Source organism: Calonectris borealis, chromosome 3 (genome assembly GCF_964195595.1).
Source record: "Calonectris borealis chromosome 3, bCalBor7.hap1.2, whole genome shotgun sequence".
NCBI classification, from domain to species: domain Eukaryota; kingdom Metazoa; phylum Chordata; class Aves; order Procellariiformes; family Procellariidae; genus Calonectris; species Calonectris borealis.
The window spans coordinates 122,900,532-122,914,038 of NC_134314.1; the positions used below are offsets into that span (position 1 = coordinate 122,900,532).

Consider the following 13,507-nt stretch of genomic DNA (forward strand, 5'->3'; position numbering starts at 1 on the left):
TATGTGAAAGATGCTGAAGACAATTACATATGAATATACATATGTCTGAATATATAATGTATGTATGTACACACACATTTTGCATTCATATGCCTTTAAGCTGCTTTGCACAATAGACCCTAGCATAAAAAAATGATTCCTCTACTTACTGCCATTTTTAACACTGTGGATACAATGTATATTTAATTTTATTTAATTTCCAATGGGCAGGATGGTTAATTACAAAAGCAACAAGACAGTAGTGTCATGCAATGTCTTCTGTATTCCCAGTGACTACGACAGGATATTGTACGAAGATAATACGTCAGTCTAATGTAGTTTATCCTACTACCCATTGTTTTTATGATCTTGCTTTTCATAGATCTTTCTTATCATCACCAACGCTATAAACACATGCATCCGCAACTGCCGACAGATATTTCCATATTTGATACTTCTCACTTTCCAGCCTCTGAATTGAAGTTCCTGGGTAAAGTCTAAGCATCCACAGTTGATGCAAACTACCACCGCTTCATCGCATCCGCTGCCTTCAATGAAGTTCAGACAATCTAAACCAGCTAAGAAGCCTATTCCTGCATCTATCTAAACCTTGTAAGATCACTTCTTTTACTGCTATCATGTATACAGCCCAGTATCTTTGACAGAAGTACAGGAGTTATCAACACAAGAAACTAAAACATTACACAAAGTAGACATAAACCAACCCTTATTATCAGGTAGCATTGCCCTGCTCACCTGTCATGTGAAAACTTTAGCTGCTGGGTTTGTTGTTCATGAGCATTAATCAGCAGTTTCTTCAGTAGCTCACACTGTTGGTTCAAGTGTAAATCACGGATTTCTTGCTCTTCGGCACTGTGCGTATTGATCATCTCAGACCACTCTTTAGTGTGCTGTGCCACAATCTCTTTGACCTGTAGAGAAGTAACAGCAGCTTTGCTAGAGGTTCTCAGCTAGGCTAGATCAACTATTACTGCTGCTGAAGATGATGTAAAGACAATCATAAAAAAAGATTATAAAGAATGCAGCTAAATTGTGAAAAATGAAGTTGCTTCACAGAGTAACAAAGCCACTGAAGACACTACAGCATATTACAAAAAAAAATGTAGAACAACCCCTACTATTAGGACTCTATTATCTTAAGTGCCCTGAATAAATTGGCTGCATTTATACTCTCGACTGTACTACTGTTATTTTAAAACCTTCTCTAACACTGAGTTCATAATAAAACGGTTTCACATTTTTGGTTGCCAAGAAAAAAATATGTATTAGAAGTATTGAAATTAACTACGGAAAAAACCTAGTGAGCGGGATTTCTCTGAGGACTTAAATACAATCTTTGATTTTGTGGAGACAGTTTTACAAACACGGTCAGTTTACAGAGAAATCCTGTATTTAATACAACCTGAATCTGAAGATGGGCTACGTATCTTTGTTTTATATTCATTAAGTCAGCAGGGAATCTGACAAGTATTCTTCTCTTGCTTATCTCCCAAGACTCGCAAGAATAATAAGATTAAAGTTTTGGAAAGTTCCCAAGAGACAATATGAAGAAGTCTAAATCACCAGCGTTGTTATTGTAAGAATATATTGCACTCAATGATTTAGAAAAGAAGCTAACAGAAGGATATATTTTATTATCCTTTAATAATTATCTTTGGGTATTTTGACAAGCTATCCTACTTTTCCACAAATGGTATACAAAATATGCCTCACAATAAACCTATTTTCAGGTAGTCATTTCAGCTGCTACTACGGTAACTAATAGCATCTGGGTCATCTGTGAAAGCTAAACCTTATTCTTCAAATCAAAAATTGCCACCATATTGCTCAGAAAGTGAGAGACCGATGCCAGTATTTTAGGTGTGGGCCCACATGTGGGCTCTGATAATGCAGAACAGACTCTCCTGCACACACTGATGCTGGTGAAAGAAGAGGGGACCTTAACAGCCCCAGCCTCCATTCTGCCCTGGAAAGGCTCCTCTGAAGGCCCTCCTACACAAAGCTCATGTTGTGTAATAAAGCTGGACTCCTAATGAAAAAAAAAAAGCGAGTAATTTTGTAACAGATCAGAGTGACTACCACTACCTGCAAGCCAGACTTGCATTTAACTATAGTTAAATAGTGGTCCCATACCAAAAGGGACCAAAAGGATTGAAGGCAGAAGCAGCTGATAGAGAGCTACCTGGAGTTTTCTGCAGCTGTCAGAAAAAAACAAAAGCATTTCGAGGCAGGAGATTGGTACGACTAATATAGGCCTAATTCTGTATTTAGGTGTTTAAGAGTGAGAGTACCTCCAGCAAAATGAGCCATGCTTATTTTTGTGCATATGGGTAAGTGTACCACTAAGCCAGAGCCTATCAAGTGATAAATATACTGAAGGATGTGGAACAGTTACTGGGAGTAGTATCTTTAATAAGATGTTCATAAGGCGGTACTGCCTTCAGAGCCAGAAAAACATGAGGATTCCGTTTTAAAATGGGTCAAAGTAAATGCTTGGATGTTGGTAAGGAAAAGACACTAACTTTTCAGATGGAGTTTTTGAAAGGTTGAGGGGCAGACACTCCAGCTCTGGCATCCCCCTAAGGCACTTAGGTTAGGACCAAGTTTAGTCCGAGCTCCTTGTATTGCTGATGAGAAAAGGTGAGCAGTTTCAAAGCAGGATTTATCACACTGCCTGGAGATGCCTCTTTCATATCTACAGGGCCTCAAGCAACTAAACACTTCAGTTATGTTGCATGAATCTCCTCTCAATAGTGACCTCACTTGGCTTATCAACCCCCAGGGAGACCTAGAGTGGACTTCAGGGAAGCTAAAATTCAGTCATGACTGAAGTTCTCCAGAAACCCCATTCCTTATTTATTTGTTTTCAATGCAGAGCTTCCAGATGGAGTCAGCTCCATCCATGACTTGGAGAAAAAAGGTACAGGTAGATCCAAAGTCCTGAGTAACTGGGTGTAATTGGGACCACAGCAGAAGAGGGACCACGTACTCAGAAAACTTCTATGGTCACAATGTTAGAAAGTATTAATATTTGAAAAAAGACAAGTGCTATTGTGTGACCCAGGAAGCAGGCAGAGCCAGCAGCAAATCACACCTTTGTACCACACATCTTGGCACCGGAGCCAAAACATGTTTCCTTACACTGATTTGTGATTCAAATTGCCCTCCTGCAGAGAATGCTCTGACTGGGCTCTGCCCCCTTTCAAACATCAATAAAATTGTAGCAGGAACTGTGACAGAGCTGGCCAAGTATTCCCCTCCACCCCTTGCCGCTGTGCGACTCTTCCATACAGTTTGCCGCTTAGGACTGGGTTTCAGACTAATTTGAAGTATTAGAAAGTGCAGGGGATATTATCATATGAGATCTGATTCCTAGTCAGAGCGTTTTACATTGCCCTAAAAGGACAAGGCAGGCATTCCAGTAAACAAAAAAGAGTTTGCTTTTATTTAAAGCCTCCTTACGCTGTAGGGGAAATGCAAAACAATCTTTGCATAAAAAAAGAATCGTGACTTAATAAAATAGTGAAACAAAAGTGTATAAACAGTGGAAGCCATGGTGAAAGCAAGTATTTTGTGACTTACCTGCAAAGAACGTTTACAAAGCCCAAACAAAGGCAGAGAAACAAAGACTCAAGGGCCCACTGCAAATGAATGATGTGATCATTGTTTTTAAGTGGTTTATGTTATATACTACAGAGGAACACAAACGCAGGAGTCCTATACCTCAGGTACACTGATATCAAAGAGTCATAGAATCAGAGTATCTCGAGTTGGAAGGGATCCATAAGGATCATTGATTCCAACTCCCAAAGAAAAAACCTGCAAGGAGACTTAAGCGTGGCAGTACTTTATGTATTTAACCTGAGAAGAAAGGAAGTAAGAATCACAAAAAAAACCTGCCTGCGTTCATGGACAGATGTACTAGTGATGTGCTACTAATTTCAAAATCAGCACGCAGTCTAAGAAGCAGGTACAGCTCCTTGTAAAACAAGTTTTAATCTGGGGCCGGGAGAGAAAGGGAAGTCCTGCAAGCTATAAGTCTTATTTCAGGTATAGCAAGATATAACCTGATGAGAAGGATGTAAGGGATTTGATAAACACCAGTTACAAGACTTGAAATACCCAATTTGACTCCGATTCAGACAACCTTAGAACTCAAAACCATTAAATCATCTGAAATCCAATTTTGCTGCAGATCTGTGATACACTTCAAAGTTCAGATGTAGTAAATTCAGTGTACATCCTTGCTTTCCTCTAATTTATTAGCATCATAGTTAAAAATGACTACTTCATTTGCACTGGGCTGTGCTCTTGTCCTACTTTCCACTATTAAGGTAGTGTTGCTTATCCAAAAGGATAAGAAAAATAACCATTAGCTAACTTCTCTCTTTCCTGTTCTACAGACTGTGTTTGCAGTCCTGTCCTTTCATCTGTTCCTACAGAGGGCCTAAGAGACTAATTAAAAATCTCGATAAGGAACTTTCTTTTGCGCAGCATATATGCAAGATGTTTGTTTAGTCACTAAGTTCAAGCAGGAATAATCTTTGAAGTAATCTTTCCTTTTTTTCTTTTCATCCTCTGCCTGCTTGATATTGGGACCTACTTTTCTAATGCAGGGAAGTAATTTGCATCTGCTAGGTTAATTGTGTGTGAAGTACACATTGGGACATTCAGATCTAATTTAAATATTTTATGCCAAACTTGGGCTGGATGTTTCCTCATGACAGGAAGACTTCTGTAGATGAAAAGGTTTCTTTGGTGCTAAAAGTGTACATGCACACTGTGACACAGAGCTGCACTGGAGGACATGAGCTGTAATTAAAGCTGAATTATGGTACAATCTGATGTCAAAATTAGTGGGCCAAATGCTGAGAAATGCTGAACAACTGTTAATTAATCAAACTCCCACTATATCAGTGTAATGCATTCAGCATCTCAGAATTTAATCTAATTTAATTGCACCTACCTTCATCTAGGAGAAAAGTTAATTTCCCTATGGTCTTGAGCACTGTTTTCCAACCTGTTGCTTGCAAACCTTTGAATGATCTCCAGGAATAATTCAAGGGCCCACACACAGCAATTGAAACAAAAGAAGTCTGTGAGAATACTAAAATCGGTACATAATCTGGACAATTTTGATGGAACAACAGTGAGCAAGATACTGAAAATCACTGACCTAGAGAAAACCACAGAGGTAGATGATTTGCAGAGGAGTTCTTCAGGAACCATCCAACACACAGAGGTTTGGCATTTCAAAGAAGCTTACATTTAAGTCTCCTTTGAAAATGTCATCCTAAAACCTGACACGGGAGTGGACAAAAACCAATCTATTTTCCAGGTATGGATTAAATTGGAGGGAACCAGTTTGAAAGCAGGATTTTAAAAGGAACAGAGCTCAGAAACTGCATACATTTGTGGACAGGGAAAACATGAGTCACATTTATTGGATTTGGAAGATTAATGAACACTTGGATGTCCCTTGTGTACAAATCAGACCTCTTAACTCCAGACTGTGAATGACACAGGTGAGAAGCAGAGATCACAGCAAAGAATTTTCTACACAATATAACTTCAAATTAGTTTTGGAGCTTATGTCTGGAGGATAGGGAGCTAGTGCTCCTCAGAGAGTTTATTTCACTAAGAAATGAATGGATTATCTTTTTTTTTTAAGTTGTCAACAAATTTGCTTTTATTTAAGGAAATGGTTCTGGACTTTTCATAGGAGAAGGAGATAGGGAGATAAGAGCACACTAGATTTTATTCCTGGGGATTTTCCTACATCTTTGGCTGAGCAGGCAGCAACAAGGAAGAACCCTTATTTGGAAAACCAGGATCTTCTCCACATGAAATAATAATACCAAAGAATAAAATCAGGAGAAGAAAAGATGGAAACGACCTTATTCTAGTCTCAAAGATGTGGCTGCTTTTGTTTGTAGTTTCTGTACTTGTCCGATTCTTTTCACAGGTTTCAGCTTTTATAGAGTCAGTCTCCTGTACTCTTCTCTCTCCAGATCATTTTGTACATGGATGCGTCTTCTAGTGTACCTGCACCCTCTAGTTTGGATATCTTTCAGAAACTTGAAAGCATGTCAACAGGTGGTAGATAAAACTTTCAAAGGAAATATGGAGTCGGTGAGCACAGTAGTGCTATAGAAGTATAGAGGAAGCAGCTCTAAGCAACTCAATGTGAGCCATGAATCAAAGCTTGAGAACAGCTTTTCCAAATGAACTGAGGTTGAGTCTCAAAGCACTTTTATTCCCCAGCACCTCGGAGAAAACAATGCAACTAAGCAATGGAGAAAAAAAAATATTAGAAATAAGAAGGCACTTGGTTCAAGAGCAACTTGGACTCCTCCTTCCCTAAGAGACAGACTAGCAAGTGTTGTCCATGGTGGCAATGAGGGAAAATGAAACAGAAACTTCTTTATGTATGTATTTTGAGAAAGTATTTAGCATCCAAATTTCATACAGAATATATTTGTCTCTTTGTTTAGCTAGAACTGACACAAATGACCAGTTTAGTTGCACGAGGCATGAATATGGCACTTTCTTCAATAATTTTAAAAGGGCAGGAAATTGATGTTGGTTTTTAATTTTTTTTTTTAAGAAACACTTTTAGACACTCGATTACTCCCATTCTTTTTAACATGTTATTATTGCTGAAAATCATTCATAAGCTTCCAAGAAAATTAACTACCACTTGAGTCTCAAAATCTCTCTTTCAGATGTTGCATGTGTTAAAATTGGCTGTTTGCTTACCTTAGATTTGTGATCTGATGTTAGTGTCTGAATTTTAATTTCCGTTTCTTTCTTCAATTCAAGACAATTACTTCCTCTAAAAAAAGGAAAATTGCAAATGTGTGCCACAAGTTAAACATCTTCCCATTCAGTCAGCTCTTACTAATTAAAATGTTAATCAAAGTTGAAGTGCTGCAGCGTATTGGAATGAAATTATTTCTTCTGGCAATTTATTCACAACTTACAAAATATTGTTGGATTAACGATCATTCAATTCAAACACCACACGATTAATTCTAGATTGGCCCAGCAATTATTCTGTTGCTGAAGATATGTCAAGCATCTCCATTTATGGTACTTGGTTCCTTTTCCAGGCTTAAAATACCTTGCCAAGAGAAACCAGTTTCTGCCTGAAAACTTACAGGCATATTCACTACCTTGCCGTGGTCTTATCATCTGTTTTAAAAGTAATTTTTGCTACTTTTTTTTTTAGTTTGAGGCAGAGAAAAAGAAGTTATTCAAATAACTACCTCACAGGGCAATTTGGGCATACTAAATTTGCACGCCTACTGAAAGTGTAAGTGCCCTTCTGTGAGAAAACAGAAGTGAATGGGTTGCAAAGAAGGGGGCCTCATTACCCTTGCAGACCACACCAACCCATGCGGATGAATCCAAGCCATTAGATACCTTATATGACTTGGAAAGCGGCAAGTCTTGAAGACAGCCCTCACTCCTGCAATAAGCTGAATACAGCATGGCCTTTGTGTTTGGGTAAAGTCAATAGGGTTGAATGCAAGTTGCAAAGCTTGTTTAATGCAAGAGGAGTGCATGATTCTAAGGAACAGGCTGGTAAAATGCCTGCAGAGGGCCCATGCTGAAGCTCCCCTGACATGCCTGTGGGTTTGGAGATGGGTGACTTCTACCTCGCACCCACAAAATTTCCTTCACGAAGCCCAATTACTTGGGCCACGCACTGGGTGGGACGGATGTACAGGAAAAACTATTCCATTGCAGTTACAACAGGAATTTCAATTACTGTCTCTCCAAAGTCAATAAATTTTTGAAGGCTGACAAGCTCCATCTTTACCAATCTTCTTGTTCCCTTTTTTGCAGTGAAGGGTTTTTACAACAGAATACAAATTCACTTATTGGAAGTCTCTGGGTTTTTTTGTCTGGAATAATACAATATATTGAGAGGAGTCTATTTGAACATCACTGTACTATTTCTGTATTGGATCATCCACTGATGTAAAATGGTGTAACTCCTCTGAGCGGATGAAGCCACATTCATTTTATCATCTGAAGCTGGTCCTAACAAGAATGGTTATTGCTTGACTGCAGTAACATTAATCCATGTTTGCTCTAGAAAAGGAGATTTATGAAACTCTTAACAAGTTTAAATCCTAATTTAATATCAAAGTACTCCTAAACTTATGGAAATTAGCAGAAAATTTTATCATCAAAGAATGCCAGGAAAGCCCTTGTGTTCCCAAGGGCCACCAGAAGGACTAGTCATTTATTTTCTAGTCATAGCAAGGAAATTTTTGTAGAGATTTCTAACACTTATTTGACACTTTGGAAGTAATATAAAGGCATAGACACAGGTTCTGACCACTTTTTTTTTCTCTGCCTGAAAAAACACAGCTGGAAAGTGTCTTTGATTATGCATGTGGGTAGCTGCGCTCAGAGTCTGGCTATAATTCATATCTGATTTGTCATACACTATGAAAGAGACTGCTTCTTAGGTGTATCAAACATATTTTATCCCAAATTAGTCTAACTGGTTCAATCACTGGACTTTTTAGAATTCGAGACATCAAAACCACCAGCTGATCCCTTCTCTGGAAATGCAGCTTTCATTATATCTCAAGGCAACTTCCAGCCAGGCTGGACATAACGAGAATTGTCCCCAGCTGCAGTGGCATAGTCCATGGCTAAACTATCAAGTCACAGTTGGGAACAAATACCCAGGGACAGCCCAACGCAATGTCACATGTCCATGCTCACGCACACACGTACACTTGAATTTCTGGACAGTCCCAATAAATCAGAAGGATCTTCATGTGCCCTCAACTCCATTTCAGAGTGGGAACATGAGCATATGTATCCCCATAAGCCTCTCTGAGATCTGTAAGCATTTAAAGTGTACAACAGAAATAGCACAGGGAGCAAAATCCTGTCCATCTGTCAGTGAATTAACATGTGATTAAAAAATTCTACTTTGCTGAACAATACGCAGTTACATTTGTCACACCATGTGGCAGAAATGGACCACGAAAAACTGCACAACAAAATCAGAAGATAAAGTCTTCTACACACCTATCAAAAAGCCTTTTTTTCAGGAAGTATCTGATAATTTCAATATGAATGCCTTGAAAACACATTTTACATGTTCTCTTACAACTTTTCTTGCTTGCAAAAGTTTCAAAATGATAGCTAAGGAAATAGAGCATGTCCTGTACTCACTGAACCCAGGATGCCTTATTCATCAGATCATTTCAGTTCAATAAAGTCCTTAAGTCGCAACCAATGTGTTCACTTTTAAGCATGTCCTCAAATATACTGCACGGTTGGGGTGAAGAGAAGTGTGTGCGTAAGTACCTTACTGAATGGGCTTTCAGGGCTGCATACACAATGACCCTGAAAGGAAGCCCTTAAAACACTTTGATACAGAATTGAAAAGTGTTTTCACAGAAAGACTGTGCTGATACTGGATTTGATTTGGCTGTCAATTAGATACCAATAGTTATTCTTGTAACACCGAAGAGCCATCAGATGACTGAGAGCTCTGGAGTCCATGGAAAGTATGGAGTCATGGCCAGGAACAGTGTTTGGCTGTGTATTGCATCTGCTTCTGGAGTAGTCATTTCCAAGGTGTTTTTTTTTTTTTAAAACTTTTTATAATTTAAAACTATCATAAAGGCCTTGGCATCCATGAGAGAAGTGTTATAAAATTAAGAAAAGACACTGCAAGTAGCCAATGAAGTGATCTCAAACTGGGAATCAGATTATCAACTACTTTTATACTTGTCCCATTTGGGGTTACTCTGGAAAGCATTGTTACCCAGCGCTTTCCACTATTTACTGCACAGAGATAGCCATTACCACCTTTAACTTTCTGACACACCTTCATTTGCTGTTTTGCCTAGACAGGCAGAGGCACTGGCTACTTCTCAGGCCAACAGAAATACTGATTCGTGACTCTTCTGATACGAGATTCTTAAATACCAGAGCATGGGGAGGCCTTTCTGCCCCCACGATAATTATGGTGCAATGTCCAGGGCTTAGTTCACTGCCATTGTAGTAAATACCCTGCCTGTAATTATGAATCCAGCTACATCAATAACCTTCTGCTGTGTTATATTCAATGGAAATTGAATCAAAGCCACATTAAATTAATTAGTCCTGTAATTCTTCCCTCTCTGTTCGGAGAAGTAGTAATTTTCTGGAAGGAACTACTTGGATTGGAAGTATTTGGGTGTTTACAGTTCTCCTTTCATGGGCAAAAGAAACAACATGAGCATTTTAAAGAGTTTGTGAGCTTTTAATAATTTAGTGAAGAGAATTCCCCTTACCTTGTTTATTTCTGACAGTTCTGTTCCGTTGCAAGTTTATAACATGCACACTCAAAAACCACTGCCATTTCAAATAAGTTATAAAACAAAAAGTATTTGTGGAATAATCCAATGCCAAAAAGGGATCTATGTTCAGTATTCAGTGAGTGAGTTGGTTGCCAGTTGTTGTTGCCAGATGACAACAATATGAAATTAAGGCTAACTATTAGCATAGCTTAATATAGAACTAAATAAAGTAATTCCTGCTTTAGGTTACAGTATTATAGTATAAACCGCTGTCTCAATGAAATGCCAGTCATAGGGTGAAAGGTGGAGAGGAGAAACTGCTGCCAGATTACACGATAGCAGCAAGGCAAGAGCAGGTCCTGCTATATAATTCCAAATGGGACTGTAAGAGGGACATTTTATTATAGTCACCAGTATCTTCCAGGAACTTTTCTGGGACAATTAAGAGCCACACAGATAATGTCCCAGGCCATCAGCTAGTGCAAAACAAAACAGCTTCACTCAAGTCAAAGGAGTAATACTGATTTATCCCAGCTGAGGATCTGGAGGTTTTTTGTTAAAAAGAAAATTCAACTTGACAGCACAGCAAAACTCTATTATTCTAAAATGTTCAGGATTTAGAAGCCAGCTTTTTCCCCAAAATCAAATCATTGCTACTTTCTGGCCATTAGAGCTATTAAGAACCTTAGTCTGCTCTCACTGAACACAACAGTGACATCCCCTGGGGAATGCAGTGAGACCAGATCTGACCACAGAAATAAAAATTTGAGGCAACTCCTTCGCTTTTACTTTTAAAACTCTGACAGTAGAAGACTAAAGAAAGGCAAAGGGAGTACAACATTTATGGCCCATTGCTAGAGCCTTCAAGCAGCTCATATTCAGTTTGATGTACGATGCTGGTTCAAGCTGCGATTCATTCATCTGAATGACCTTTTTATGAATGTTTTATTCCAGACCACAAAAGCATAAAATCTATTTTAAGTCTAAAAAAAAAATTTAAAATAATCTTACCCCTTCTTCTTGATTGCCTTCTCTAACATTTTCTCGTATGATACCTTTTCTTTGTCATATTGTGCCACTATTTTGTCAATTTGTGTGCAGTGCAACTTCTGCATAGCGCTGTGCTCCTGGAAAACAGTATGACCTTACAATTAGGTTGCTGGATTTTTAATGTTTAGTTTTCTTACAGTGTAAAAATATCAGTGTACGAACAGATAACTTTGACAATGGAATTTAATCTGGTTTAGCCATCTGGTTTTAAAGGTTCCAGATATTCCACCATAAGTGCTAGAACATTTCTTCTTTGTTTGAAAAATGAAAATCTGTAGCGGTTAAAAATACAGTATACCTTAAAACAAAAGAATGATGGGAAAAAACTTCATCTTTTTGAATAAATGTCTATTTAAGTGCAATGTAAAAAATCAGGTTTACAAGCTCAGATCATATCACTCAAAGTTTCTGAATGCAGAGGGGCACAAAACTCAACCCAGTCCCCCCTTCCTCTATGTATCTCACACTGAATACAGTGCTAGCCCCTTGGCCACTGCAAATCAAATAGCTCCAAGTCCAAACATTAGCTAAAAATCAAATAATTAACAACTGACATTCTGAAGATCTGGCCCATGACTCCTAATGACAGCAGCAATCTTATTAAGAAATTCCACCTTGTTGCAGAGCATCTCCCTTTGCAAGCGATAGTAAGCTGTGCAATACAACTTTAACTACACGTGCAGACTGCAAATAACCATTGCCCCCTGTCCCCCCTCCCCCCCCAAACAATACAGCACATGCTGATAAACTGGACACACAGGGCTACCTGTGCAGTATTACACATCAATGCTAACCCGCTGTCACTACTACAGTTATGTGACTTACATTGGTGAAGTGGCAGAGGAGGTTATCTATAACACACTTCACTTAGTGCTTCCATGTAGACTTCATAATTGAACTTGACTTTGTACTCTCCTTTATCAGAACAGCTGCTCATAATGATGCAAATATTTAACTACCATGGAGAGCACTAAATATTGAATTTACATTACAATAGGAAAAATTGTTGTTTGTTAATTTACGTTATTTTATTAATATCCAGTTGCTCCACATTTTATCTAATCGTGACAAAAAGCCTTGCATTAATTAATACGGCCTCTTTCAGGACTTTATCTCTATTTCATTTTATAGCTTATTTTGCATTTATTATACCCTCGCTATTCTACTGCTCATTGTTGTTATTTTCTATACACCTGCATTTGCCTTTTCACTGTTTCTTCCTCTAAAAATACTAATTAAATACCTTTACATTCACTTTTGCCAAAACATTAATACAAATGTTGTGATGCTTTTAAAAATCTAGCCCTGGGCTGCACCCGAGCACTCCAACGGCTGCCAAGCACTTCCCTGGGGAATGCATACAGCTTCCAAATTTTGTATTTAGAGTGGGGAACCGAATTTTCTGTTCTACAGAGGATTTAAAGGGAAACAAATAGACTCCAACATTAAAACATGCCAGCTTCACCAGGGAGTATTTACACTGACTAACCAGGTAGGAAAAAATATGGACAGTCAAAAGAATGACATAAGCTTGACAGCCCCAGCCAGCCACAGGAGAAGTGACTGAGAGCATCCCTCGAACTACCCACTCTCCCCTAGATGAACAGAACACTACAATTCTTGCTATAAAAGACTAAGTGCAAATATTGCAAAGCATGAGACATCTGCCCACTCATGTAACGCTCCTCCATAATCCGTGAGGGCAGATCACGTAGAGCTAGAATCCCTGTTTTTCCCTCAGGACAACCATGATTTAAGCCTTCTCTGTTTATCACAAACCAACTGTAATCTTTTGCAGACTCCCCTCTAGTGCTACTTACAGCTCATACACAACTCTATCTTGTATCTGAAACAGATACGTTGTGGACCGTATCCCCCTCATTTCCTTCCCCAGTCCTCCTCCCCATCCAGTTCATGGAACACGCATTTGTTTGTACACAATAAAAACAGAGCTGGAAGAGAAAGATGAGCTACTAACAACTCCACACGCAAGGCACAAATAGTACTAGGAGTCAACTCCCTACCAGAGGTCCCTTGAATTATATGACCTTCAACCCCTGGAACATTGTTTAAAATGGGTTAGCTGATACGAGTTTGATCTTCTGTCTATGCTCAAAGGAAAATTGATCAGAGTTAGA

General features: G+C 38.7%; 1 protein-coding gene across 2 annotated transcripts in view; it reads right to left on the reverse strand.

The window, feature by feature from the left end:
- The window catches only part of PLCB4 (phospholipase C beta 4), a 209,215-nt gene that overhangs the window by 11,539 nt on the left and 184,169 nt on the right, over positions 1–13,507 (reverse strand). For both annotated transcript variants that reach the window (XM_075147727.1, XM_075147728.1), the window contains 3 exons: positions 11,331–11,446; positions 6,760–6,835; positions 736–911 (listed from right to left, as the gene is read on the reverse strand). In XM_075147727.1, the coding sequence (XP_075003828.1) occupies positions 736–911; positions 6,760–6,835; positions 11,331–11,446 (368 nt within the window). The remainder of the gene's footprint in view (positions 1–735; positions 912–6,759; positions 6,836–11,330; positions 11,447–13,507) is intronic.